Source organism: Channa argus, chromosome 2 (assembly GCF_033026475.1).
Source record: "Channa argus isolate prfri chromosome 2, Channa argus male v1.0, whole genome shotgun sequence".
In the NCBI taxonomy this organism is placed as follows: Eukaryota; Metazoa; Chordata; class Actinopteri; order Anabantiformes; family Channidae; genus Channa; species Channa argus.
Genome location: NC_090198.1, coordinates 14,826,019 through 14,852,277, shown reverse-complemented (window position 1 = coordinate 14,852,277; position 26,259 = coordinate 14,826,019). Strand labels below are relative to the sequence as shown.

At 37.7% G+C, this 26,259-nt stretch overlaps 1 protein-coding gene across 1 annotated transcript in view; it reads right to left on the bottom strand.

The window, feature by feature from the left end:
* Positions 1–514: 514 nt before the first annotated feature.
* Positions 515–26,259, bottom strand: part of ddb1 (damage-specific DNA binding protein 1) — a 42,121-nt gene continuing 16,376 nt past the window's right edge. The window contains exons 13-27 of the mRNA XM_067495714.1: positions 23,246–23,424; positions 21,475–21,638; positions 19,549–19,656; positions 18,339–18,546; positions 18,039–18,134; positions 17,518–17,629; positions 15,885–16,008; positions 15,006–15,170; positions 14,424–14,518; positions 8,828–8,998; positions 7,202–7,311; positions 6,292–6,461; positions 3,507–3,609; positions 2,593–2,716; positions 515–1,191 (exon numbers count right to left, since the gene is read on the bottom strand). Of these exons, the coding sequence (XP_067351815.1) occupies positions 1,108–1,191; positions 2,593–2,716; positions 3,507–3,609; positions 6,292–6,461; positions 7,202–7,311; positions 8,828–8,998; positions 14,424–14,518; positions 15,006–15,170; positions 15,885–16,008; positions 17,518–17,629; positions 18,039–18,134; positions 18,339–18,546; positions 19,549–19,656; positions 21,475–21,638; positions 23,246–23,424 (2,013 nt within the window). The 3' untranslated portion in view covers positions 515–1,107. The remainder of the gene's footprint in view (positions 1,192–2,592; positions 2,717–3,506; positions 3,610–6,291; positions 6,462–7,201; positions 7,312–8,827; positions 8,999–14,423; positions 14,519–15,005; positions 15,171–15,884; positions 16,009–17,517; positions 17,630–18,038; positions 18,135–18,338; positions 18,547–19,548; positions 19,657–21,474; positions 21,639–23,245; positions 23,425–26,259) is intronic.

Sequence of the window (26,259 nt, the reverse complement as noted above, 5' to 3'; positions counted from 1 at the left end):
TGCAGGAGATGGGTGGTCATCCACCAATCCCCCAGTTGTTGGTTCGATCCCCAGCTCCTCTGGTTACATTTCAAGGTGTCCTTGAGCAAGACATTTAGCTGCTCACGGTGAGTGTTGGCCAGCTGCATCGCAGATTTACCATTTACATAGCTGCAGCCAGCTTAACTCTACAAACCCTCAGCCTGAAAAAGACTTTAGAAAGAGGCTCTAGTGGCCTACAGTGGCTTTAGCTTTAGTTATTTTGAGTTGTGTCAAATAATGTCACATTCTTGATTTATCCTTCTCTTAAAAAAAATTATATTAGAAAAATGACATTAGTTCTTCAAACCCGAATTGCTCACTCTTTTAGATCAACCTTCTAAAACCCAAAGTTTTTTAGGACATTAGGATCCCTATAATCTCGTAGCAAGAATGGCAAAAAATATAAGTAAGATGCTTATGAAGTATAGATGGGAATTTAATGGGGGGAAAAGCAAAGGAGGCCAATTTTCTGGGTAATAACAGCCAGAGACACTTTACAGTACTAAAGCAGAATTTATTAGAATAAACACGGAAAACATCACAAAGACAAAATAGCTATAAATTGAACATTTTCCTCATTTTTTCGTCATTTCTTATATGGCATATTTTAATCCAGGCTTTATTGTTAAAGTTGAAAAGTGGAAATTATACAGACACATTTTGGGGACTAGAGGATCCGCTAAACCTCAGCCTGCCTTTAACTGTCACCAATGTCCCAGAGAACGTTTTTTTGTGAGGAAAATCTCTGGGATTTTTCAATTTATAGTCACTTTATTCCACACAGATACAATCTCACATGCGCACACGCACTCAAACACACTCAGACCAATGTCACCACTTTGGTCTTTTTGTTGTCCAAACAGGATGCTACGCACTTCGCCTGGAGACTCTGGTCTAAATGAACAGCGCTATTCTCATCGATTAGCACCTTCAGTGTCTCGACAGTTGACAAATCACTGAAGTCTCAAGGACGAACATGCACACACTGTTTATTTATATTTATTTACAAATCTGAAAAACCCAGACCGTTCCCTTCCTCATTCGTCCTCAGGACTCTCTCATTGGGGGTCCAGATGGAGTTTGAAGTTAGTGGATCCTCGTCAGCTCCTCCACAATCTTAATAACCTCATCCACTGTTGCTTCACGCTTCATGCCGCTGCCGTCATCGATCTGAAATGGATCGACAACGCACTGTGAGCCTCCATTATTGAGACAAAATGCACCAGTGCTGCTTACGTTACATCAGTTGAACATCCAATCTGGTAGTCGCACAAGAGGGAGTCATGTTTTAAGCGCATTTAACTCTGCTTTCAATGTCGTTTATTCACTGAGATTTTGTTTTGTATCAGTTTTAGATAAGATATATATTTTTTGCTATTGGGAATCTTGCCTGCATAGATTATTAAATGCAAGTATTTTTAAGAAACCTGCCTTTTATCTTTGTAAATTTGAATCACTTTTCTCTTTGCATGAACTAGCCTAAAAACCTAACAAACCATTGTTGTGCTGCTTTTACTTTTTCTTACATTTGGATTTAAAAGTTTACATCAAGACTCCTAAGTAAATCTGCTAAAAATTGTCATTCAATTAATCAATAAGACCATTTACTTAAACGAAAACTCACTGGATCATTTATTTTTGTCAAATATTTGACAGTTACATTCTCAAATGTGAGATCCTGATGTTTCTGCTTGTCTTAACATAAGTTTGGATTGTGAACAAAGAAACTGATTTCTGACGTTTTATAGAAGAAAAACAATACAGAAAGGAAAGTGCTTAAGTTTGAAATTAACTTACTTGCTTTTTTCAGACAATACGATTAGAGATACAATCTACAATATTTTTCTCAATTGTGTATATTTTCAGTCGCACAAAGATGCAGGTGTAAAACTGAACACATTTTATTTTTAAAGCAATACCCCAAATTTTAGAGAATTTTGGCTTTAAACTTGAGTTTACTGGCCAAAAATATATTTTGGACGTTCTATATCGTTAGTTTTGAAATTGAAAAATAGGAAATTGTCTTTGTTTATGAGCTACTGCAGCAAGTGAAAAGCTAATCTGTTTATCTGTGAGAAATGTAACGTTGCTGCCTGTTCTGCCATAGACGTTATTCCCAGTTCTCATTCAAAAAGCACAGGAGCAACTAATAAAGACTATCCAAAGGGTCTCTGAAAGTTAAACATTGCTCTAAGCCAAAAACATAAATGAAAACACAGGTGTTAGTTTGCTACTCCACTAGATGTTCCTGTTGGACCTCTGCTGTAAAGACAAGTTTATATGGACGTTGTTAAATTAAATTAGATTTTTATTAACATCAAGGTCCCCTTAAGTTATGCCAACAAGCTGGCAACAAGAAAGCTGTTGAGAAGGTTTAAAGAATTAATGCTTAAAATTCCTTCTAGAGGATAAAATGAATCAGTGTCTTCACAACACTAAGATAAATGAGACAAGATAATAATTTTTTTGAGAATAACATGGTATACAAAATAAATATACAAAATGGATAAGTCACATTTCATGTGGTTCAAGATACAGTACGAGTGTATGTGGATGGACTCAAGCTGCTACCTGTAAAGTACTGACGACCTCCTGCATCTTTGCTCGGCCGAGATCCAGGAAGCTCTCAATCAGATCCCCGTCGATGAATCCCGTGGCCTGCTCTGTCTTACGCTCCGTGTGGAAAGACCTCCAGGTGCAGCAGAGTCAAGGTAAATCAATACAAGAGCTGGGGATCACACTTACGGTACAATATCATATTTTTTTTACCTTAAAGCACAGTCAACAAATATTCAGTATGATGCGAAGGAAATCAAATTACCACAACAGAGTTCAGAGCACTAGACAGCTGGCTTTGTCAATCAGGATCCAGTATTTGGACTGTTGAACCCGTACAAAAAACAGGTGTTTTAACTGCAGTGTTACTGGATTTGACAACAAAGCTAAATACATTTTCTTATAAAGTAATTTAAATTGGTGTGCACCGTATAAGAACCATATTTATTTTTTGAAAATATCCCAACTACAATTTCATTTGACCAGAGCAGTGGAATATGCGATACTGTATTTTTGTAATATCAGACTATTCTGTTTTTATTCCTGGGTGAAGTAATTCATAGTTTACAGAAATTCAAACAGAAAAATGCTTTTACCAAATTGGTCAAGGTGATGTTGTCAAAAACCTAGATCTAAGATGTCGAGTTTAATATTGCAAAAAACTAAAGTCTTCACAAATTTTCACACTGGAGAATAGAGATTTGCATTATGATCTGATGATATAACAGTGAGTAGTACAAACTACCAAGTATAAACTATATCATGCATAAGATGCCTATCAAAAAAACTTATAAGCCAATTAAAAAATATTATTACTTTGTAACCTCACAATCTGGGTTTACTGCCAACAAGACAAACACTCCTATCAGTGGGGTCATCTCTGTGGGTTTGACAGATGGTGAGGGTACATATAAATATGAGAAGGATATAAGCTGTGCTCGATTTTGCCCACGCTCTTGATGACCTTGTTTAGGCGGTTCTGCAGGTCCAAAAGAAGGCTGTACCAGCCTTCAGACAGGGACGTCACCAGACCTAACACACACACACACACACACACACACACAATAAATGATATAAAGTTTACTTTTGAAACTGAACGGCACTTTTCTGCTGTAGATAGTAAATACTTTTGATTTCTCTTGAGTAAGAAGAAGAATAAATTGTAGCAGTGACTCACAAAAGCTTCATAATAAAAAAATTAAAAGGTCATTAGTGTGACTGAAATCCTCTTAATGCAAGTTTCATGCTTGTATGCTGGGACTGTGTTAGGAGTGAAGTAACATGATTTCAAAACTTCAATGATTCAAGACCTTTCGAAAATGTTTTATTTTAAGTGTTTTCCTTTTAAATCTTATAATCGCAGAGCTGTGAAGGAGCAGCATGCTTTCTTCAATGCGACAGTGAGTGCATTATTCCACTGCTCTTGGAAAACAAGATAAATAATCTGCAGTGAAACTGACACTAGACAAAAAAACAAAAACAAACCTGATTTGTAATGCAGAAATGCAGAGCTTGTCTCCCTCTATACAAAGCCAGTAAAGTTCCGCAGATTTGGGACAAACCAGGAGCACTTTGAGGGCGTTAGGACTGCAAATTTGTTTATTCTTACAACTTATGGCTTTGACTAGTTTGTCTGTACAGTGTTAGTGTTAGTGATAGTGGTAGAGAGTTTGCAAAATTTGGAACTAATGCACGATAGCTAAATATCCATATGTGAATGACTGTTTGTTTACAATTGAATGGTCATAAAAAGGTCCAACCCATGTTCAAATTTTGTTTTGACATCATTTAGATGCTTCTTGCATATAATTAGTTTGATGAAACATGTCACTTAAATGTTCACTGAAGCTTCTGGTAATCTGAAAAGACTAAAATAGCATCAGACAAACATAGCAAATCTGTGTAGACAGTTAAGGAGACTGTATTGTGGGGAAAAAAAATTCACAATACTAATCATGTGTTTACATAATTTTTGTTTATTATACGTTAGACTGGCTCTCTTTGATAACAGCCTCCTCCATCATTTAATGGCACTTGACTGGAAAATTAATAGCACCCAACATTCATCTTGTGGATGGAAAGATGGATTAATTGGCATTTTTGTTTGGAAAAGCTCTGGAAATGTGGTTTTAATTTGCTCTGAATTTTATCTGAAAATAATGACTCCAATATTTGTATATTACCTTAGTACATAATAATAGGGGAAATTTAAGTTCACATGTTCAAAAAACACTTTGGCCTGAAGCAGAGAAACATCAAATTATCACATTTGAAAAAGTCTTTATCATTATCGATTAAAATAAGATGTTACAGTAAAATATGAACTTCAATGTGCATCCTGTGAACACAAAATACCTAATACCTTTGATATAGCTCTGAATAAAGTCCAGACATTATGTACATCATGTTTCTTTTACCTGTAATATTGGAGTGATAATTTTTTTATCACACAATGTCCCGACTGTGAAGAACAGAACACATTTATGTTTGTCCACTTGTTGGTCTGGTTGTGTTTTGGGGCGAATAATTGGATGGCCAGTTTCTTTCCAGAAACATCCAATATATCACACCATGCCACAAAGTGATAAGACCAGCAGTGTTTTTTTTCTGCATTACACACTGCAGCCCTTTAGGTTTATAGCCTACTGTTGGAAGCATTTACTGAAATGTACAATAGTGGTTCTCATTTTCTCTTAAACTTTCACCAAAGAGTTTTTAAAGAATCACTGACGTGTCGAGGTGAAATAATGTGCTGTGTGCTAGTGCTGTGGGAACACACTAAATTACTGCTGTGTCCAAATGATGTGCACTCCCCGTTTTTTGTCTCTGCCATCATTACTGCCAAGCTAAAAGTTACTAGTTTAAATCTGAGTAATGCGGCCTAAAACTGTGATTTCTCTCCTTTTCTTCTCACTGTCTGACATGGAAACATTCTTTCTGAATAATGTTTTGGACAGAAATTTGTATACTCACTAATTGGCCTGAGATCTCCTTATGGCAGTCAGTTGATTATTGCAAATATTTGATTTGACTGTCTCTGTACAGTGCTACAGTCTCAATCTGATAACTGGCGGTTGACTATTTAGTGATTTGTCAATCTTTGGATCAAAGCCTAATGCTCATTCTTGATGTTTATGTCCCTGCAGTTACTGATTGAACTTTCTGACAAGATTTTAATATGCAGTCGGTTTCCTAAACTATTTCCTACCAGAAATAAAGCAAGCCTGTTTACAGAAATGTGTCTGGATTATCCTGTGGTGGTGTCTCCATTGAATTAAGATAGAGCCAGAAGTCTCAAAAGAACTGTCTCTATAGTGTAAGTGGAAAAATTTGCTGTTTTGTTCTGCGATTTAGGTGAAGATAGTATAAAATCATAAATTTATATTTTGCAAAATTCACTTTAGAACTAGATTCACTTTTTATATTACCTTGCAAAAAGAACTGTCAACTACAGTGAGACAATTTGTTATTTTAGTAAAGGGTTACTTGCTCTATTATTTTTGTGCACAACTCTAGGAAGTTGTTGTTTTGAGCTGTCCATAAAAACACAGAATTCCTGCTTTTACACTATGCACATATTAAATGCGGAAACTGCTCATTGTTAGTGGTGATATTTTATTGTTTTTCGACAGAATATTCTAGGGTTGTACCGGCAGAAATAATTGTGCACGTGTGTATAATGTTTGAGAGTGTGGCAAATATACTTGTACTCACCGATCATGCCATTTACAGTGCCAAAAAGCACAGAGCCCTGTGTTGGCGTGGAGCTCTCGCCCAGGTTCTGCAGCACCAGCGAGCCATGGCAAAAGACATTGACAAACTCTCCGAGGTGAAAGACCCCCACTTCCTGCAGGTGCTGCCGCTCCTCATCTGTCGTGGCCGCACTGACCACAGGAACGAGGGTGGGAGATAAATTTAAAAAACAGGGTGAGGGGGATTACAAAATGGTAAAAGATAGAATGTGGCAAATAGAAGGTCGAGACAAAATAAAGTCCCAAAGAGGAGAGAGCAAGTGAAAGAGTAAAAACAGAAAAAAGATGTCAAAGGCAAAGTGAGAAATTGTCAGTGGCAAGAGTGATCGATTAAGCAAAAGAAAAACAAGAGGGGCAAAGATATCAGAAGTGTTGGAAAAGGTCAGCAAATGATAGAGAGGTAATGGATAAAAGGATGACGGAGAGAGCAACAGGAGGAGAACAGTGGAGAGAGCAACAGGAGGAGAGATGTGATACAAAAATAAAGGTCAAAACCATTGAGTGTTCCACCCTGATGTATTAGGAGGATAATACATGGTGGCATTAATGTAACACACTCACTTTCAGAACACATCTTTCTTTATTTTCTTGGAAATAAAAACTTATCTAATAGAAAAATGACTAAAGTGAGAATAGTAGAGCTCAGTGGCAAGATGACTCATAATATCCAAAACAAATGCAAAGATACAACATCCAAACCACTTTCATATCAGTGATACTGCGCTATAAAATATCATGGGACTCACTGTAGAAAGAACAGCTTTTCAGTGACATTATGTTGGTTTCAGTGAACAGATACTGGAGGTGATTCAGAAAGCAGCAGCTCAGGAGGACTACAATGACGTCTTAATGAGTTAACCGCTTTTCCTCACCTGTCCTTCTGGCAGACAAACAGATTGAAAGCATTCTCTGCCCCCAGGAAGTTGTCATCATCCAGGATCTCCACTGCACTCATCCAGTTAGGATTGAAGTCCCGCGCAATCTGAGGAAAACATGTGCAAATTTGTTAAAAAAAATGGTAAACAACACAGAGGTGCTTGGCCAGAGGCAAGGTGGTTCTTGTCTCTAAGTAAATACTGCATTATCTATCAGCAAACAAGTGCTGAAATCCAAACACCCAGTCAATATGTTTCAGTGCAAAGGCAATAGACTTTTTAAACACCCTGGAAGATACGCTACAAAGCTAACATTTGTTCCATCTATGCAGGTTAACCCAACCATCTGTGAGCTTGGTGATCAGAGCCAGTGATAGACACTCAAAGAAAGTTTCGTGGAGAAAAATAGACACTGTAAAGACTCTGCATAAGCTTATTGCCTCATCATTTTAAGACAATTAGAGTAAAAGCCTGACAGTGATTAGACATTTTAGGGAATCTGCTTATTCACTTTCTTGGCAAGATTTAGATGAGAACACTGATGCTGCTCACGTCTGTAAGTTACTTAGTAAGCTGGAACCAGGAGATGATTAGGCTAGCTTAGCACATAAACTGGAAGCATCAAGGAACAGCTAGCATTTTGCCAAAGTCAAAAAGCCTGCCAACAGTCTCACTTATTAACACTTCATATGTTGAAGATGAGTGTAAAAACGTCACATTTTGGTGTAGTTACAAAAGTTGCAACCTGTAAAACCCCAAAGTAAGATTTCTCCGTTTTATTTTTTGTAGATATAAAGTGTAAATTAGTAAGCATTAAAAAATAATTTGCGGATTTTTTAACTAGCAAGAGGCCAGATGTTATTTGTTATCATGCAAAGCTAAGCTGTCTGGAGCTACACATTTACTGTACAGAGCGCAGTAGCGAAGTATCGGCAAGAAGCAAGGGCCACCTGATTAATTGATTTAAATATCAGACTCTCTGAGGAAAGATTTCTGCCAATGCTGATTACATGACTCAGAGACAATTAAAAAAAAAAAAAAAAAAAAAAGCAAAGAGCTAAAAGAATTTTTGGGCCCACCAAAGCTGAGGGGAAGGAGTGACAATATACCCTGGGTTGGTTAGTACGAAAAACAATAGCTGATAAAAAAACACTCATCTTAGCTGCTTCAAGGAAAAAATGAATAGGAATGTTTGAATAACATACTTCCAATTGTATCCACATAACCTGGATTGGAGTTAAAAAGTCTGAGGTTTGACCTGAATGATTCAAGCCCTTTTACTCTCCCAAACTTATTACAGGGACCAGAGCACCAGTGTGCATGAATTGTCGTCAGATTTCTTCATCTTTCTATCACAAATCAATTCAAACTCTGCTCATCAAAAAGATGGGAGGTATGTGTCAACTATAATACTCTAGAGATGGAGCTGAAAATATTTATACGCAAAACTTGACAGTGTGGAGAAGCAGACACCAGCCAAATATTTGTCTGATGAGCAAGTGCATATAAATTGGTAAAAAAAATAATAACTACAACCCATATTCAAATCCAGCATCCATGACAAGTGGATGCTGATGCTGCCAGTTTGTCTGATAGTTTCTCAAGATCTCCCTCACATATCACCTCTTCAAAGTTGCCCTCCATGGGTTTGTATGCCAGCAGCAGAACGGACCTCATCAGGTCTCCCACCAGGATAAAATCTCCTTTTGTCTTCAGGTAAAGGGCCATGATATTGTTGTAGTGATTACACTCGGTCCTAAGCTCCTTTTCAGCCGTCCACTCATATAAACGGACCTGGAAAAAAAAAAAAAAAAAAGCAATTGAGGTGGGTAATTGTTGTTATACAAGATATCAAATGTAAAACGATTAGCAATCAGCTGCAGCAGTCTATGATGAACTGGCTGACATTTTATTTCCAAGTTGCTATAACTCTGTCTGTGATGTGCCTCTGTGTGCATGAGGTTGAAGTGACGATTAACAATACGAGTAATCAGCTGCCACAGTTAACGGCTCATTACACTCACCGTTTCACATCTTTACTGTCTAATAGTTTTCATAAATGGTTTCTGAATGACTGAGTGAGTGATGGAAGGCTGGGCGTGTTTCTCTGGATCTAATTGCTACTCACTTGACATTGTGACATCAAGAATTCATGTGATTTCAGAAATTAAAGCTCATTGCTTGGACAAATGTGATTCAAAGTTCATCTTCTTTGATCTTAAAATTAGCAGCTCAACTGACATTCTTAGCAGAAAAAAACTTTCATTTTGGATTCTATTTAAAGTGATGTTGCTCTCATTTTTTTTGTGTTTTCTTCACATTTCTTTTCTTTAAATTTTCCGACCACATTCTCCCCCAATGTTTTATGCTTTCTTGTTTTACTGCATCCTTCCCTTTGCATGTTTTTCTATTTTCCTTTGTTCTACAATTCTGTTTTATTCATTTTAATCCTTTTATGTGAGGCACTGTGGGCTGAAATTTTTCATAAATCTGTACTGCAAAAAGTTAATTTTTAAATACGAAAAGGGGAGAAGCTAATTTATTTTATCTACTCACTTCACCCAGGTACCCCTTAAATATTTCTTATGTTTGTTTTATTGAGTTGGTATCCCAGCAGGGAACATTATCCTAATTTAATAAAAATAAGGGTGTGGGGGGGAATCCTGCATGCTTTTCAGTTTTGCCTGGATCCAAATCTTTGTAATTTCCTAATGCTGCTGTTTGACCCCATGTACTTGCTGCTTTTGTTTTTAATCAGCCAATTTTAGAAACTTTAGATATTTCAATTGCATAACAAAAAGGTACCTTATTCATGTTTCACAACGGACAACTGATTCATTTTCTATTCTGAGGGAATGCTCCTCCAAGGTACTGTGGCCAACAGTCCGATGTGACAAAGATCTCTTTGTTTATTTAGCTGTGTGCAATGTATTCTCACAACCTGCTATCTCATACTTTAACGTCTCAGAATTAAAACTAACACTACTGGCTACAGCAGACAAAACCTATCATATTGGTAAATTAAAATGTAACCCTTTTATTACCTTATCTCTTTTAGAAAACTGAATTCAGTGATTTTTAAGACTTTTAAAGGCCTGCAGAAACCCTGTGGGGTAATCAAAGGCAGTTGATAGAACACATAAGACAACACTCAATTAATATCTAGATGTCCTTTTATTATTTTGTATTTCCAAAACTGTGTATTTTGTAAATGTGACAAAACCGAATAAAATAAACTTCATATACATATTTAATAATGTGATGTATCTCCTTGTTACATTTTTGTTACTAGCAACTTAAAATTAATAAACATATCAAATCACTAAGTACAAGATTGAGATAAATTCTGACAAGCGATGCTCTCTGGATGTTGGTACTGGGCACATTCTGATGCAATTGTGTTACAATTTGAACTGAGTCAATCCACTTGTAAATCCCTAATATGATGTAGGCAGTTTCTCTCTGGTTATTTCTCTGTAGTTAGTGTATTTTCAAACAAAATTATTTCACAACTCTTCAGACAAAAGGGATCCTAATATAAACATGAAGTGACAGTGATGAGAAGTTTTACACAGGAGAATATGTCAGAGTATCGAAAACAAGGGATCGGGGTATGTCTCCAGTCGATTATCCTTTAAAAAAGTTATTTAAGAAGACATATTATAGACAACTAACATGAGATCTACTCAACATGCATGTTGTATTATATTTAGCTGAGGTGGCTGTGATATAGTAAAGTGATATAGTAGTCCTTAAAAACTGGTGTCTAACAGTGAGCCTAAGAGGAAACTCGTACTCTTTGATTCAGACAAGCTGAGACAGTCACGCAGCTTTTGACTGATGTTCGAACCATAAGGGTTTTCAGTAATTAAACAAACCCTTTTAAAATATTACGCAAGTAATTTAGAGTGAAATTATTTCTGTTCAGTCCAATTCAAAAATTGTTAAGGAAGAGAAGTAGCAGGAAGTGAGTCAGCACTGTATGATAAGTTTTAAAAAATTGCAATCCATTACTATTTGATTCTTGATATTTCAAGATAAAGCTCCCTTTATGTGATTTTGATCCTTTTAAGCTGTAGCAGTGTGGATAAGCAGGGCATTACAGGACAGTAGGGGGGAGTTTTGCTAAGTCTTTGTGTTTCCCAGAATGTTGATATACTTGTGATGTTTCTTATTAGCACAGGTGTGAGCTTGAATGCGCGCGCGCGCACGCACACACGCACACTTCATTGCAAATGAATAGCCTCGGGAGTGGGGCGGCAGTGTCGCGGTGGTAGCAGTGCCCATCCCAAGCCCAGTAGAAATTGGGGAGTGCTGGGGCATCCAGTGTAGAAATCAACATGTGGACAAATGATCTACTGTGGTGACCCTGAACTCACAGGATAAGCCGAAAGAACACAAAAAAAAAAGCTAATGACTAATCTACAGGGTGGTAGAGTGAGGGGAAACAGTCCTGTAGTAAATTGATCATGGATGAAATCATTCTCTCAGACAGATAAAACACACACGCACACACACCAACAACAACGGGTAGCTGTAAAGTTGCTTTAACACATGCGCTGGAATACTGACATTCTCATGACTCTGTCCCGGAGGGTGAAAAGGCAAATGTCAGATAGAGATGCTCCCAACCAGACTTTATCCGGTGAGCCCCCTGCCCTGAATTGTGGGGAAGATTTAAAGTGAGCAATTTAAGTAACCAGATTACAATCGGCTTTCTCTGGACAGCGGATTTTTTTAACGGTCATGTAAACGGCAAATCTGGGGTCTGAAATTGGGGTAGGGAAATAGGGAAACATGATTTCCCCAGGTAGATTTATTTTGGAGAACGCAGATTTCTTTGACATGTATATGTGTAAACAGGATTTTTCTAACTGTGCATGTGCATAACATAAGGCTGCAGATAGGTACACGCAGCTGAATGAGATCACTAATGGGGCAAAGCTGCCTCATATTTAAACTTAAATCTGCCTAACGTCTTACAGAAAACACAAAGTGCGTTTAGAAGTCTAAACAAATTTTATTCCCTGCAGATTAATTTTTTTTTTACATTTAGACAGCTTGATCAATGTTCAATCAATGTGCTGTTGATTGCAATGAACAAAGGAATATTTACAGCACAGTTTACAGAGGGCACCTTTTCTGGCGCCATGGAAATATTGGAGCACTTGGTCTGGCCCCTTGAGAAACATTAGACACACCTATGCCGCGGGTTATACAATGAGGCAATAAAAGTGTGTATGAGTTTGTGTGTGGGGATTTGTGCTTGGGAGACTGTGTTAGGGAAGTGCAACACTGTTTGGGCCTCGTCTCCTGAACACAAGAGAAAATGGCGGCCTCTTCGGTGGCAACTGAAGAGGGGAAAAAGTGTCTCCCTGCTGCAGCAGCCCCTCCTCCTTTAATAATCCAGCTAGAAGGAATGTGTTTTATTCCTCCTGGTTGCAGAGTCCTTTTAGAGGCCTGGCAGAGGGCCCTTGCTCCATGCCGAGTGGCGGGGAGTCTGGCCAGGAGGTTGCCATTTCACCAGACCCGGACTAGGGGTTGTTGGGTGTCTCTTGGGACGAGGCAACACGGCAGAGGAATGTTTGGGTTTCACCTCTCATTTGCGCAGCTCCTCAGCCTGTACATTCCGCAACTCAAATTTAGATTGAATAGCATCCAGTGACTGGCTGAACAAACCCTCGGCAGACACTGGTTCATCCAGGTAGATGGCTCGATCTCTCTCTGTGAAGACACCAGGTAAGCCACCAAGGAATTTTCCATTGGTGGGGAATTTACCTGCCCAGCTTTCTTGGCTCAATCCAAATCTAGATATTGCCCGTAACCGGCAAGCAGGCAATGGTTTTGCCCCATGACGAAGTAAAGATAGATAGGCAGGGAATTCTTAACTGTTGTCAGTTCAGAGGAAAGAAAAAACCCAGTGAACCTCAACAGTTACTGAGCCGGCTGCAGGGCGTTTCACACAACTTCCAGTTTCTCAGCCGCTCGACGGTACAAAGGAAGCGTTATCCTGGGTGGACTACGCGGCAGCGCCGGTGCCCTGGGCAAATGGCAGAGCTTTCTGCTAGTCCTCCAACAGACTGTGTATGTCAATGTCGATGTCAAGTCATCATAATCATCATAGTCAGTGCTCAACACTAGCTTATTCTGTATGCCCGCGCTGAACAGTGGAGCTGGTGATGAAGTGCGCACGAATGGGACCCGGCCAACGCTAGCGGGGAGAATACCCTGGTCTTTCTCATCCAAAGAGAAGCCACATGCCTGAGGACAAGGTCAGATAGTGGATAGTTTCTTCTTCGCCATGTTAGCAGTGATGCTCACAGCTGCTAGTCCAGTTAGCACAGCTAAACAACAACTAACACACTCGGGATGATGCGAGAAAGGATAGGACAAGAAAGGACGAGAAATGACAAGGAACAATGCTCTCGAAATCAATGCTCCGTGGGTAGACGACAAACCAACTGAGGTTGTTGCCGCCAACAACAGGAACAGTTAAGCTAATTTTGAGTCAAGTTCTGAGGAGTAAAGGGAGTCAACTCAAAAGGTGTTCTTAGCGAGGCGTAGAGCATAAGAATTGAGGAGACAACTGTGGTGACATTGCCTTATATGTGCAGGCCATTCTGCCAGACATTTCGCCGTAAATAAAGGTGAAAGCCAGGCCATACGAGGGCGTGATGTCCCATACTTATGTTTTATCGAGTGAATTGACTGAAAGGGAACTGGTTTATTTCAGAGCACAAATATTTAAATTTTTTATAACTTTTAACCACTAAATCCATGCACTATGAGGTCATTTCTTTACAGTCCCAGGTACCAAATCCTTGTGTACCGTTATTTCTAGCCCAACATGCGATGCTTGTTTCGTAAACACACACACACACACACACACACACAGACAGACAGTATCAAAGTAAATGTACTGAAACTTTTAAGAAACACCCAGTCCTATTAACAAAATAATATATTCCTATCTGTGAATAAGCAGTTTTATTTCATGTTTTAAGAAAATTGTTTACAAAAAACTGAGACAGCAAAACTGGGTCTTAGAAACTGTAAAATACCTTTTATGGCAGCTGCAATCATTAGTGGGTGAGTGCGTGCGTGCGTGCATGTGAGAGAGAGAGAATGGATGAATTTGAAGGAACTTTGTAAAGTGCTTTGGATAAAAGAGTTATCTTTGAAGACCATTTACCAGTCAACACTAAAATTATTCACTTACTGTGCTGTTGATGCTAGCCAGCAGTTTGCCATTAAACTCCACCATAGAATAGACAGCTCCTTTTACCTCCTTCTCAGCCACAGTTTGCAGCTTACCTGCAGGAAAGATTACAATGTCATTCAATGCCAAGTTAACTAGTGCCAACATGATCTTACTGAGGTGAAGGGAAGCTTGACAACTTTGAAAAGGGATGTGGGGAAAGTGAAAAAGGGTAGATGAGGATAAGAACGAGGGTAGAAAACTGAAGGAAGATAAATGAAAGGCACAGAGGATAAAAGTGAGGGGAGTAAGGTGAAAGGAGGCATGTCTGATAATAAGTGATAAGACAATGATTAAGTGAGGAAGAGAACAAGATCATGGTAGGACAAAGTGTCCGTGATTGGAAAAAAGGGGACAGAGGGTTGGGAGAAGAAAATGAAACAGGATGAAGGCTAGAGAGCAAAGCAAAATAAGTTGGATAAGCAGACCAAAAAGAAATGCACAGCAGAACAAGACGAAGAACTACTTTTGGGTTTGTGTTTGTTTTGCTGAAGAAAAAAACAAACAAACAAAAAAAACTGAGAAAGCTAAATAACTACTGACCGTCAGTGTAGTGGAAGACAATGATGCGTCCCTGCTTGGGCTCAGCCTCCTCTGGGTACACCATGGCGGTGCCAACAATGAAATACACAGACGGGTCTTTTCCCAGTCGACATGACACCATGCTGAGGGCATACTCACTAGGGAGGAACTGATGGGCATGGAGGACTGATAGATACAAAATACAAAATCCTTAGGATACTGAGTGTGAGCGCAGTACAATACATTCTTTAAGTAGTTGAAGTTGTCTATTAGTCTAACTTTTTAGGCCTTTCTTTTGGTATTTATTTTGAAAGGATAAACCCATAACATGAGAAGGTCTCCACATCTGGCAAATAAAATATTCACAACATCTTATTCAGCAGCTACAGTTTCTCATCGCATATAGAAATGAAATCCCGGAATCAAATGCGGACACAGTGTGCTGAAATAGCCTTTACATATTCATACGTAAATTTATGCAGGTGTAGTAATGCCTGGATCTTTAAAAGAAAGGCTTGGTGCAGCAAAATCTGAATTGCAAAACAGAATCAAGAAAAAGCCTGCCACATTCAGCAAACTTCAAGAAGATGATCTGCATGACGTCCAAGATGATCAATAATTCAGTTGTTGCAAAAAGGGGCAATTCTTTTTTAGATATTGATAAAAACATTTTATGAAGTCCCTTTAAAATCTCCAATTATAAAAAATACATTGAAGAACTGATATTCAAAAAAGTGCAAACAAACATATTATCCGATACGAGCATACAGGGTGTGGAAATATCTCACTGCATTGACCTGGTTACTCACCAAGCTCAGCATAATATTTTACCATCAGAAGCTCCATATGAAAGCATAAACCTCTTGAGCTCAAATGGAAATGTAAATCCAACTGCCTCACCTTCAAATGTGTGCTGATCCACAACTAGTAGACTGTGAACTTCCACCTCTTCACCAAAGGAGGTCTCGTGGGGAGAGGTGCTGCTGGGGAAGAGCTTGCTGGAGCTCACGCTGCTGGAAAGAGCCTGGAAGGATGTGGATTTATGAGATAGAATGGGAGGAAAAGTAAAAATGGAGAGAAATCTACTTAAGGGCAAAAATAGAGTTAGGCAATTCAGCCAAAAATATTATCACAATATATTTTTTTAATACTGCTCGATATAGACAACAAAAACAGACAAATAAACAACACATTCAACATGTTTAGTGGTGTCCCGAGCAAGTTTTGATCAAATATTTAACTACAGTAAATGTGCATGTATGTATTTTTGCCACACAACTACAGCTGAATCTTACATAATCTGACACATTTTATTTTTCAGGAGATGCTGGAGGTCATGGTTAAATGTCACATCATTGGATTGGAAACAGTAGCTGGGAGAATGTAATTTCTTAACTTGGCATGACGGGATTTAATATAGATCATGCCGCTTAATTTTATGAAGCTACATTAAATACATACAATCATATAAAACAGGAAGCTGCTGCTGGATGTTTACTAAGCTACACAGCTAAGTTCTAATGCTAAAGAGGATTGGAATTGGAATTCAGTTCCAGTTTTCTCTCACCTATGCAGAAGAACACTGTACTGTAGAGCAGGACTATGAAGGACTATGAACTGTAACATCGACAAAATTGAGACATAACTTGCTCATCTTGTAAGGACATTTGATTCTGCTCACATTAGATTGTTGTTCCCTTTCCCTGTTGCCTAGATGACAAAATTAACCCAGATGCAGAACATGCATTAATCCAAAAAACAAAACAAACAAACAAAAAAATCCTTGTCCGTTTATCATTGTTAGACAAAATTATTATTGCCATAATTATTAAGATTGTTTTAATCGCCCACCATTGGTCAGAAAACTATAAAAAAATAAAATAAAAATCTTTCTGTTTATACTCGAGCTCAGTCGGCACCATCTGTAGCAGCAGATGTGCAGCATTTAAAATCAGGTAAACATCTTTCTGGTATTCACATGTGACAGAGTCTGACTGCTTTGTTTTTTCAAAGCTGCTCACTGCAGCAATAAATATAAACACAAACTTAGTACAGATGGTTTGGGGACACTATAGAGCCAATATAAATGGACACAGCATGTGAGCTGAAAGGACTGTATGATTATTGGTTTTCCAAATATCTCCAAAATGTTGGGCCTATTATTCTTTCTTGGCAGATGAAACCTCATGCTCCATGTTCCCTGACAACACATCAAGCAAAAGCTGATTATGTTGAATGTAATATGAACTTCATTTGAACTCAACAAAAATCTAAATTTACCCTGAACAGGTGATAGGTGATGATTTAAAAAAGGCCCAAACTCGTCCAGTGTAGATGTAGTATAAATACACACACGCGGACACATTAAAAATAGGATAACAATGTAAATGATCCACACAATTCTTTTCCTGACAAACTCCTAGTCTTACTTTATAAATTATGTTCTTAGTTAACGTGGCTATTTAGACAAGAGTGCAAAACAAACAAGCCCATGTGTGTTTATTATATAATTGCAAGATAGATCTATAGGTACCTGAGTGCTGGCACTGGGGCGTACAGCAGATGTGGTGCCGCTCACATCCTGGATCTCCACCCTGCTGGACAGAACCCCAAAGCACTGGGAAACCTCCTGGTAACAGATTCGCCTGGTGGGGTGTTAACACAGGGAGAGACAGATGAGAAGAGCAGAAAACAGGATCAGGAAGGAACTAGTAAACATGAAAGGGCAAACAAAGGCAAGTTGAACAAAACAAGGTGCCCTGAGAGACCGCTGTCTGTTGTCTGACTCGATAACAGAACAACCAACTCTTTAGCAATTTATTTAAGAGCACTGAATCATGGCGGTCATTTAAAGGTTAGGGCACAAACAGAGGAAATAAAAAGTTGTTCAGCAAATGTTTAACAACACACAAAAAAATTGAAATATGTTGCCACTGAACAAACAAACTGCCCGCGAACATGAAGAACATGCAGCATATTTACTGTACATAGACAATATTGGTAAGGGGTTCATTTAAGTTCAATTCTGAATCAATATCTGACAAGGGGACGTACCTTGGAGACTCATACAGTGGCACGGTGCGAATGTGGAGTTTCTGTATCTCGTCAATGGTACCAATGGTCAGAGTGCTGTTGTTGGCCAGAGCCAGACTGTAATAAAAACCAGATGCAGCTTTAATAAGGGGAACAAGAAGAAATACACCAAATCAAACAAAGTTGACTTTATGCTTATGCAAACAACTAATTATACCTAATACAAATTATACCTAATACAATGTGTCTGGTATAGGAGCAGAACAACAAACTCTTATGAAAGAGTTATCAAAAATCATTAGAGGAGATTCAGCAACTGACCTGTCAGGATACCCCTCAGAGTTGAGGGGGCACATATAATTGACCTCCTTGAGGTTGACGTTAGAAAAGACCAGCTTGTGGTTGGAAGAATAGATGACAGTGGGTCGGTCAGAGCAGGCAAAGACATTGGATGTGGACAGGGATCTGAAAGTCCTCAGCACAGTTGGCTGGGTGCCAAGGGTGACCTTCTTACGCTCGCTCAGGGTGCCTGCCCGAAGGAAATTATATTGAAAAACAAGTTTAACTTCAGTATTAAAAGGTGGGTGTACCAATTACTTTTAAATGCCCTCAGATTTAAGAATTAAATTTGCTTGTGAAAACATAATGTCCATCTCCTAAAATTGTGTGAACTGTGAGGAAACCTTATCCTTTGTCATGTTCTTGGAATCTGTTTTGGGGCTTTCCCTTTAATTTATGTACAGCTAATAGCCTTAATAGTGTATCATGCATAGGCTTTGGCTGTTTGGCTGCATTTTGTCCCTTCTGACCACTGACACTTTATAACTGTAAACTCATCATGTCAAAGTAGATTTAATAAGAACATTTAGATTTACTTTGGTTGTGAGGCTCATTCTGTTTTTAATAAATTTAGAACAAAATGTTCACAATAAATTGATTATATTCATATTTCTGTGTATATGATTATAGCATTGTACAGGTTTCTGGTCACTGTCTGGTTTCTTAAACTGTGAAGACACTAGACAGCAGATGATTAACTAAATAACTTATTTTGTTAAGTACATAAAACTTCAAAATGGATTTTCTTCTGTTATTTGAAAGTACATTGATCATGCATGTTGACAAAAAGACCAAACAATTGGAAGACTTTAATTTGGAGAAGTGTTAAGGTAATTAAAGTCACAGAAAGGACCTTAGGTAATCTTAAATTAGAGCAGGCAACTTGGAATACTCTAGTGATTTTACAAATCACTTTTTCTGGTAGTTCTGACCTTGTTTGCTCACAGCACATCATTACATCACTAAATCTGTTTTTGTATTTAAACAGCATGCTTTTAATCAAACATCATTTTTTTCCGGGCAGCAAACTTTCTTTGCAGTTACATCTAAACATAGTGGTGGAAGTTATGCAATTCTTCATGAAGTACCATAATCTTCTGAAAGTAAAATGTTACCAGACAGCTGCCCCTAATCCTGCCTGGAGGCCCTAACCAGTCTGAAACATTTGAGAAGGTCCCATTCTAGTACCTACCAGTCTGCAGGTCCAGACCGAAGTAGAAAAGCGCTCCGTCTCCGAGGGCACAAAGGAGGTAGTAGCTGCCTTCAAAGGTGGTCATTAAGATTGAACGAGGGATGATCTCTGAAGACACACACAAACAAATGATTTATTTTTCCTGTACTCTGGAATAACAGGGTCATGGATGAACACCAAAATGATAAATGTCCACAAAAAAAAGTCTTAGTCAGAAAAATCAATAAGGGTTATCAGCCAGGCTGGCTGGGAAGTTAAAAAAATAAATAAATAAATAATTGAATGCTCCAGGATAAATAAAAGTCCTCTCCATTTTCCAACATCAGTTTCTCTCAGCACAGGCCAATTACATCAAAACATTGGCTTTGATTAAGTGCGTGTTGACTCACTTCCTGCAAAGCAGCAGTGTTAAAAAATGTGGCTATTTGAAAGACTGTAGGTTTCCATGGAAATGGACATTAATTATTTTAAGTAAGTGATGTTATGTTATGTTATAACACAGGCATAAGCACATTATTGGAATCAAAAATACACAAAGAAAAAAAGTTACTCTAAATTAAAAACATAATAAATGTTAAAAAAACTGATACAGTGCAAATACCATTTAATTTAATGGTTTCATGAATATGCACTTTATAAAAGCTACAGTACACAACATAAGCATGTGTAGAACGAGATGAAATGAATCCTCTCTGCTACATCCTCCCCACCCTCTCCCTGTTCTACTACACGCTGCCATACTCTGTCTAGGCTTCATATCCCTGTAAAATTCCAATGGAAAAGAATGCTCCAAAACACATCAAACTGAAATAACATTTTCTGACTGGTTACAAGAGAGAGCCTCAGTCAAAAACTTTTAGAAGTGATTATCTCTGTACCGCTGGGAGTATGGTTCAAACTGGGTCACAAGATGCTTCAACAGCCCATCTCCATATTAATTTTGGAGCAGTATTTTAAAAAATAAAAATCTCCCAAGAAGTTACATATTGTAGCTATAAGTCTATAGCTGGACTGTTCTCGTTAGGAGGCCAGTCTGCAGAAGAGATGGACACAGTTTGCAGAGTTTGAGCAATAAGTAGTTGTCAATCCAACACACATGGAAAATAAAGTGTGACACTGTGGAATAGTATAGATAATTTTTATGGATGAAGCTTTCTTATTGGAAAGAAAGAGTCCTGCCTGTGCTAGTTCACCATGTTATGAAACCTTGTCTCCAGTGACTGCTGACTTTTTCATAAGTTTAACCAAAAAAAAAAAAAAAAAAAAAAAAAAAAAAAAGTAGTCAAGTTGTCTCTTGAATATTTTAACATTTAAATACTTGTCAAGTGTTTAAATGGTGCTCTAAAAGCATTTGGGTTAGAGGCATAGGAAATGCTCAAGTACTCATCAAGTACATACTAAAAAAATATGGTACTTAATGGGAGATTACATTTACAGCTATTAATTGAAATTTCTGATATTTGTGATGCAGTCTACCGTAGCTGCTATTATAGACCTAGTCATTGGATTTCTATGTTAAATTCAAAGTTAACAAAAATCCATCTACCAGCATCACTATAGCTAACCGACTATCAGCTCAAGACAATTTCGCAGTTTCAGGAAACCATCAGACGACCCACGACCTCACTGGTGAAACTGTTCCAATCCCAACTAACTCTCGGTAGGCAAGTATAGTTTGTAATACGTATTTTGTTGTATTTTTCATTTTCCATGTTACTTTTGGCCCTAACTTCACTTACCAAAGAAAAGATGCTCACATTTTAATTTCCCCCTTCACTGTGGCTGCCTTTGCAATCATTGATTTATTGAAATGTGTAATGGATTTTTAAAAACTAATTTAACCGGTTCTTTATGGTGCTACCATTCAGCAAACATAAACGAGGAAAAGCTTTCCTTCTCACTTGTAAATGCACTCCATTCTCTTACCTCCGCCTAACATTTCCTTGTGCAGGGCTGTGAAGCAGGGCAGTTTGAGCACACGGGCTGAGATGTCAGTCCAGAGACCCACAGCGCACAGTGGTGACTCACTGCCACCCTCTCCCAGAGGTGTGATATCCAGGCAGGCCACCTCGTGCTCCATCTCCGTGGTACTGAGGAAGAAGTAGATAATATGAGACAAAGAAAAGCAGGCTGGCTCGCACATTTTGTGATCGTGGAGTGTCTTCAAATAATGGCAAATACTGTTATTAATGTTTCTGACAGAGCATAAGTTGTAAATTACTTATTCTCATGTGGGGTTCAAATTGAGAAATGTTACATGGTCATTTGGTAAGTTGAGCCGTTAATTTACACTGTGTGAAGGTGTCAGAGAACAATTAATTTTCAGGTACATTTTTAAGAATCAACTGATTATGTGAACAATAATTTGTCTCAAGGTTGGCCACAACTGGAATATTTGGTTATTAGTCATTAACCGACTTTAGCCATGCTTGTTTAAACTGTATTAAGCTCACCTTGCCACATAGCAATTATTAGGAGTTGATTACTCCCTTTTCTGGCACTGCAGGGATATTAAGTATTAGGAAGACTTTTGGCATAAATGGTTGGATCCATCAACAGGTAAATGAAAGACAAATCCATCCTTCTGGCTAATAGTTTTAATTTGTAAAAACAATGAAGTGGCAGCCAGTAAGAAATTCAAATTTTGCATCACTCAAATGAACACAATGCCTTGTGGCAGAGCACTGAAAGAATTAATACAATGTGTGTGTTTAGTCTATGAATGCAAACTTGTAATGATGTCAATTATTGAATTTAGATTCTGTGACATTTCAACAGGCTAATATATGTATGCCAAACATAAAGGAATTTCTTTCCCATTCATAAGAAAGTGTGTCCAAGCTTTTGACTAGTATTGTAAACATAATTTTAAAAAAAGATAAAAATACAACAAAAGTTAGGATGGATTAAATATGAATCTTTAAAAAACAACTAGAAAAAAATTCCTGACACTTGCATTGTGATGGAACAAAGCTAGCTGTAGGTTTACACCTAAATTGAATTATAGAAAAGCATTTGAGTAAACACCTTAAATGTAACTATTCACAGCATGTTGTGACATACACTACCAAAACAGTTGCTGATTAAAAGTACACCAAACATTAGTTCATAGCTCCGGTGAGCCCTGGTGGCCAATTTAACAAGTTGCATCTTTCTCTGGAAAATATCATTTATACAAATAATTTTTGTACATCCTTGACTTTTTAAAATATTTGTAAAAATAGTGGCACACAGCAATTTTATTGCAATAGTGGCTCAAAGTCATCCTCAAGGGTAAACCATGCCAGCAACATAAGAGATATATACACTAATATCTCATTATACAGTTCTACTGCACCATTCACAGCAGACTTAAAAATAGGATACAAATCATCTCAAACTTCAAGAACAAGACAGAAGAAATGAAAATGAGGCAGGATAAAAATGACAACTGTAAGTAAAAAACCAAAGTGTTAGTTACTGTACATATACACCAATCAGCCATAACTTTAGGTTCACTGCTACAATCTAATGCAATCTGACAATGGAGCTTTGCCATGAATTTCCCATTACAAGTTTGTAGTTTCTCAATTTTTAAGCTGAAACTGTCAGAAAGGTGCCAATTCTTCTAAGTGTTTATTATAGAGCTCATAATGGGAGGTGAGTTCAATGTTTTGGCCCCCTGAATCATTTTAACTGAGGTTATTACTGGTCTTACCTGATCTGTTTGAGCTCTCCGGCCAGAATCTGTAGGTAGTAGAGGGCCCGTCCAACAGCAAGCACCACCTGAGTGTGGTTGCAGGCAGCCACACTGATGTTCCTGCCCTGTGGCTCCTTCCATTCACTCACTAATGTCTTGCTGTCCTGGAGCACCAGGCGCACAGAGCCTGACGTGATCTGGAGGTAGATGATTCTAGCTTTAACAGTGACTTTACTTTACATCATACTTCTGATGTGAGATACTGTACTGTAAATGAAATGGTTTTAAAGCAAACCTCATTAGGTCTGTTTAGTTCTATAGCAGGATTGCTTTTGCACTCTTTAAAAAGGAAAAAAGACCATGAAACCAAGTAATACTTTTAGTAATAATACTGATATTTAGGAGAAAATTAAAGTGTATTATTTGAGAAGAAAAAAAAGACCACCATGACATTTTGATCTCTAAAAAAAATAAATAATCAAATGTATTAATAAAAAAAAAAGCAGTTAAATACAATCCAAATGTAAAGAAATATGGCTTCATTATGAAGTGTCATGCATTATCTGAAATTGTTTTTTTTTCCAGTCCTATTATAAAAACATAATTTACCTGCATTTGTATTGTACAAACCAGAGAAAACCCTCTTAGGTTAACAATAATAGAAAAAAATATATTGAAAACATAATATTGTAATGTGGAAATGTGCTGGCATACAGCATTGAAAAAGCAGAACATTAAGAAAAAAATGCTGAAGGAGCCTCCTTTACAAACTGCAGCAAGTCCAACAACAAACTATAAATGGAGGTGCTGCACTGTTAAAACACACACAAATGTGGCGGTGTAATGAAATGTGAAACTCTAATATATAGTTAGGATAGGCTCCTTAATGGAGTTCTTAAAAGCAGTTATTAAGATTATACTGTCAAATCACCAATTTAAATTTGACATAGTGGTATGAATTTGTTCAAGGACATGTTTTTCATAGAATCAATGTCCAAACGACTGGGGAGATGATTTGTCAAACAAGACAACGATTCCACAGCCACACTAGCATTTCTGTGAGGCTACCGATTAGGAAAACAGTGTTAGATAAACGCACACATCAGCTTGCTAACATAGTTTTTAAATCAGTTTTGATTGTTTTGCTGTAACTAGTTTAGCATATTGCCATCTACACAAGTACACATTTGCACACATTACCACTAGATAAAGTACAGCCGAGGGAGATGTGAATATTTTTATGGTATTTGCACACCTAACGTTGGAATCTTTTGACCTGATAGACCTGTATTAGAGCACAGGGGCTCACGATGCGCAAATATTAATTAGAGTTCATCCTTTGGTGAGTTGTCAGTACCAGATTCCATGGCAATTTATGCAATAGTTGTTAACCCATTTCATTGAAAACCAAAAATATCACTCACATAATGGTGTTTAAAGATGAATTCTCTTGAGACAATAAATATAGCTTTCCCTCCAAGGATTTAACATTTAGTCTGGACCAAAATGGTAAACCAATACTGCCTTGTGACTGCTAAGTAGAATCCAAAATACACCACCTACTGTATATTGTGCTACTGACTTTGGTCGTCAGATGTGTATGTTGGCACATAGGCAACAAAAACATCACTTTGGAGCTTTGTTGATGACTATTATACTGTGGTCTTTTTCGTCTGGCTTGATCTCCAACCCCAAGATAAGAATATTTAGAATAATCTTACCAAATGCTTGTTTACATCGGTTACCAGAAACGTCTTTAGATCTTAGCAGTTTAGCAAGTAGTGCACAGTTTGGTTCTCATTGTTTGTTTAGTGAAAACCGCTGGTTATAGTTTTTATTGTGAGCCTAATTAAAGCAACAAAGCTCTCAAACACAGTCTATGTGGAGTGTGGAGGACCAAAATAATGAGTGAAAACGACACTAAAAGCTACAAAGATCTGCAGACTTAGACATTTATTCTGACTAGGTTTAGCACTATAAGTAGCCCCGCAGCTATTGTTAATTTTGTTAGCATAAGAAAAATATTGCTATGTGTACATTTGTTTTCACTACAGGTTCTCAAGATCACAGTTGCCTTCATAATTCACAAATGGAAGGAGTCTTCTGCATATATCCATTGTGGAGATTGGACCGAGTTTCAGAATGACAGCTCTTCATTTGAGAATTATGGAAGCCACTGTGATTTTGGGCACCTGCAGTGCAACAGAAATGTTTTAGTAGCCTTTCCTAGATCTGTGAATTGCAATAATCCTGTTTCTGAGCTCTGCAGGCAGGTCCTTTTGGCTCATGGCTTTTGCGCTGATACAGTATGCCTTGTCAGCTGCAAGGCCTTCTACAGAGAGGCATGTGCCTGTCCAAATCATGTCCAATCAATGTAATTTACCACAGATCGACTCTAGTCAAGGTATAGAAAAAAAGTGTTTTTGCAAAGGGTCCGAATATTTAGGCCAAAGTGATATTTCAGTTTTTTTATTTTTATCAACTTTGATTACTTAACCTGACTTTATCTTAAAAGCCTGAAGGCGAGACTTGTGCAACAACTGTCAGAGTAGTGAAAGTGTAAATATGAATTCGTTGTAAATATACCAACTCTGACAGGCAAGTAAGTTGCTAAAATGCTAAAACCTAAAAACACAAGCGATGTTGTCATAACAACCTAAAGATTTATGATTGAAGGTCTAACGGCTGGCAGAATTCCCAGCAGGTTTCATCCACATTTCAAAAGGGCAGACTGAAACTTGAATTTAAATGAAGTGCAATATTCATCTCAACCAAGTGTAAAAATACATCAAGTCCTTTTATGCTATTCATGCTGATGGCTTCCCCTTTCAAACTTGTATGATTCAGATTCAGTAAAGCACACCTTATTAAATTGAGAAAAGCCACAATAATAATAATAAATAATTAATTTTGAATTCATGAAATCTGATGTTACTCCTAGTATGAACTTGGTTGTACAAGTAGCACAAATACTTCATAGATAGAGTCATGTGTATAAGTAATGACAATAGTTAAGAAATATTGTGTCTGAT